Here is a 2296-nt window from a genome sequence, read left to right as displayed (position 1 = left end):
CGACCCCCAGGTAACCACTCCCCACCCACCCAACCAGCCAGGCCAGCCACTCTTGCTTCACTGGTGAACACCCATCCTGTGAACATCCATCCTTTGCCGGGAACCGCCCACCCTCCACCAGCAGGCACGAGCGTCCCCCACAGCCCACGACAACCATCCGTTACCAGCAAACACTCCCCCAGCACCCCCACAGCCCGGTCATCTCCTCCACCAGCAGACGCCCCCACGGCGAACAACACCCTTCCTTCACCAGCAGACACCCCCCCCCAACACACACTCACTCCTGTGCACGATGGAGGGGCCGGACTCGTCGTACTCGCTCTTGGCGATCCACATCTGCTGGAAGGTGGAGAGGGAGGAGAGGATGGAGCCGCCGATCCACACGCTGTACTTGCGCTCGGGGGGCGCCACCACCTGCAACGCGCGCGGGGCAGCATTGGGGGGCGCGGGGGCTCAGCGTTCTGCATTCAGCGTTCCGACCCCTGGGTTAGCAGGGGGCAGAAGGAGGCACGGCCGGCCAGGCTGCGGCCGGCAGGCCTGGCTGCTGGGAAGGGAGCAGGGGCGAGGAGGCAGGTAGGCCCGGAGCTGCAGAGGGCAGACAGCAGCAAGCAACCAAAAAAACAACCAAGCAAGCACACAAGCAAACCAACTCCCGCCCACCTTGATCTTCATGGAGGAGGGCGCCAGGCTGGTGATCTCCTTGGACATGCGGTCGGCGATGCCCGGGAACATGGTGGTGCCGCCTGGATGGGGGGTGTGGGGAGGGGGGCCGGCGGTGAGCCCAGGGGGCGCGAGGGCAGCCAGCAGCGGCGAGCCAGGGGCTCGCTCCCACAAGCAGGCAGGCACCAGGCAGCCACCCGACAGCACGATGTAGGAGCACAGGCCCTTGGGACCCCACACCCCACCCTCTCTACTACCCACTACCCACCCACACGCTCCCGCCTATTCACCCCACGCCCCAACCAATGTTTACCCCCCCCACACACACACACTCCCCACCTCACGCCCCAACCATCTCTACCCACCCCCACCCCCACCCACCCAACCCCACCCACCCGACAGCACGATGTTGGAGTAGAGGTCCTTGCGGATGTCCACGTCGCACTTCATGATGGAGTTGAAGGTGGTCTCGTGGATGCCCGCGCTCTCCAGACCCATCATGGACGGCTGGAACAGCACCTCGGGGCACCGGAACCGCTCGCTGCCAATGGTGATGACCTGCGGAAGGGTGGGGGTTGGGCAAGGGGTGAGTGGTGGGCAGGGCAGCAGGCAGGCAGGCGGCAGCCAGAGGTGGGCGCGGGGCGGTGCTGGGTTGCCCCAGCGGCGGCGCCCGGAAGCGCAGCGGCCAGCCGAGGGGAGGCCGGGCGCGGAGCGCCCGCAGCGCCGGGCCTCTTTAACGCTGCACTATGTGGATGCCGCCCTCTGCCTGACGCTGCCACGCCGCTCAACTCTCTGCTGCCCGCCACCCCAGCGGCGCCACTCTGGCGCTGCCACCGCCGCCCCCCCAGCGCCCCGGCCCGCTGTCAGAGCCGCACCTGCCCGTCTGGCAGCTCAAACGTCTTCTCCAGCGTGGAGGAGGAGAGGGAGGTCTGCAGCTCCTGCTCGTAGTCCAGCGCCACATACCCCAGCTTCTCCTTGATGTCCCGCACGATTTCGCGCTCCGCGGTGGTGGTGAAGGAGTAGCCGCGCTCGGTCAGGATCTTCATCATGAAGTCAGTCAGGTCGCGCCCCGCCAGGTCCAGGCGCTGGATGGCGTGCGGCAGCGCGTAGCTGGGCGGGGCGGCGGGGAGGGGCCCAGGAGGGACGGGGAGGGAAAGGGAGGCAGGGTCAGGTGCGGGGTGTGGGGCAGCAGCGTGGGGAGCAGCAGGGCAGCACGGGGCAGGGAGGGCAGCGGCCAGCGCCGGCAGGCAGGCAGCAAGGGCGGCAAAGCAGGGTGGGCGCGAGGGCTGCACAGCACCAGCACGCGCAGCCCCGGCAGCCCCGGCGCCGACAGCGGTGCAGACACACCCGGGCCCAGCGCTCCTCGCAGCTGGCAAAGCACTCGCAAACCACTCGGGGCGCCCCTGGCAAAGCACCACCAGCACCAGACACGCCCTGCCGCGGCGGCTGGGCTCACCCCTCGTAGATGGGCACCGTGTGCGACACGCCGTCGCCGCTGTCCAGCACGATGCCGGTGGTGCGGCCTGAGGCGTACAGCGACAGTACCGCCTGGATGGCCACATACATGGCGGGCACGTTGAAAGTCTCAAACATGATCTGGGTCATCTTCTCCCTGCAGTGGGTGCAGGGCAGGGTG

General features: G+C 68.5%; 1 protein-coding gene across 1 annotated transcript in view; it reads right to left on the bottom strand.

Moving 5' to 3' along the window:
• Positions 1-246: 246 nt before the first annotated feature.
• CHLNCDRAFT_136976 (hypothetical protein) overlaps positions 247-2296 on the bottom strand; it is a gene marked incomplete at both ends in the record, with an annotated part of 3003 nt that continues 953 nt past the window's right edge. Inside the window, 5 exons of the mRNA XM_005845213.1 lie at positions 247-414; positions 661-743; positions 1056-1218; positions 1536-1770; positions 2117-2272. Of these exons, the coding sequence (XP_005845275.1) occupies positions 247-414; positions 661-743; positions 1056-1218; positions 1536-1770; positions 2117-2272 (805 nt within the window). The remainder of the gene's footprint in view (positions 415-660; positions 744-1055; positions 1219-1535; positions 1771-2116; positions 2273-2296) is intronic.

This window comes from Chlorella variabilis (genome assembly GCF_000147415.1).
Source record: "Chlorella variabilis unplaced genomic scaffold CHLNCscaffold_18, whole genome shotgun sequence".
In the NCBI taxonomy this organism is placed as follows: Eukaryota; Viridiplantae; Chlorophyta; class Trebouxiophyceae; order Chlorellales; family Chlorellaceae; genus Chlorella; species Chlorella variabilis.
Note: the sequence above shows the minus strand (reverse complement) of the source record. Positions and strands in the feature narration are given on the sequence as shown.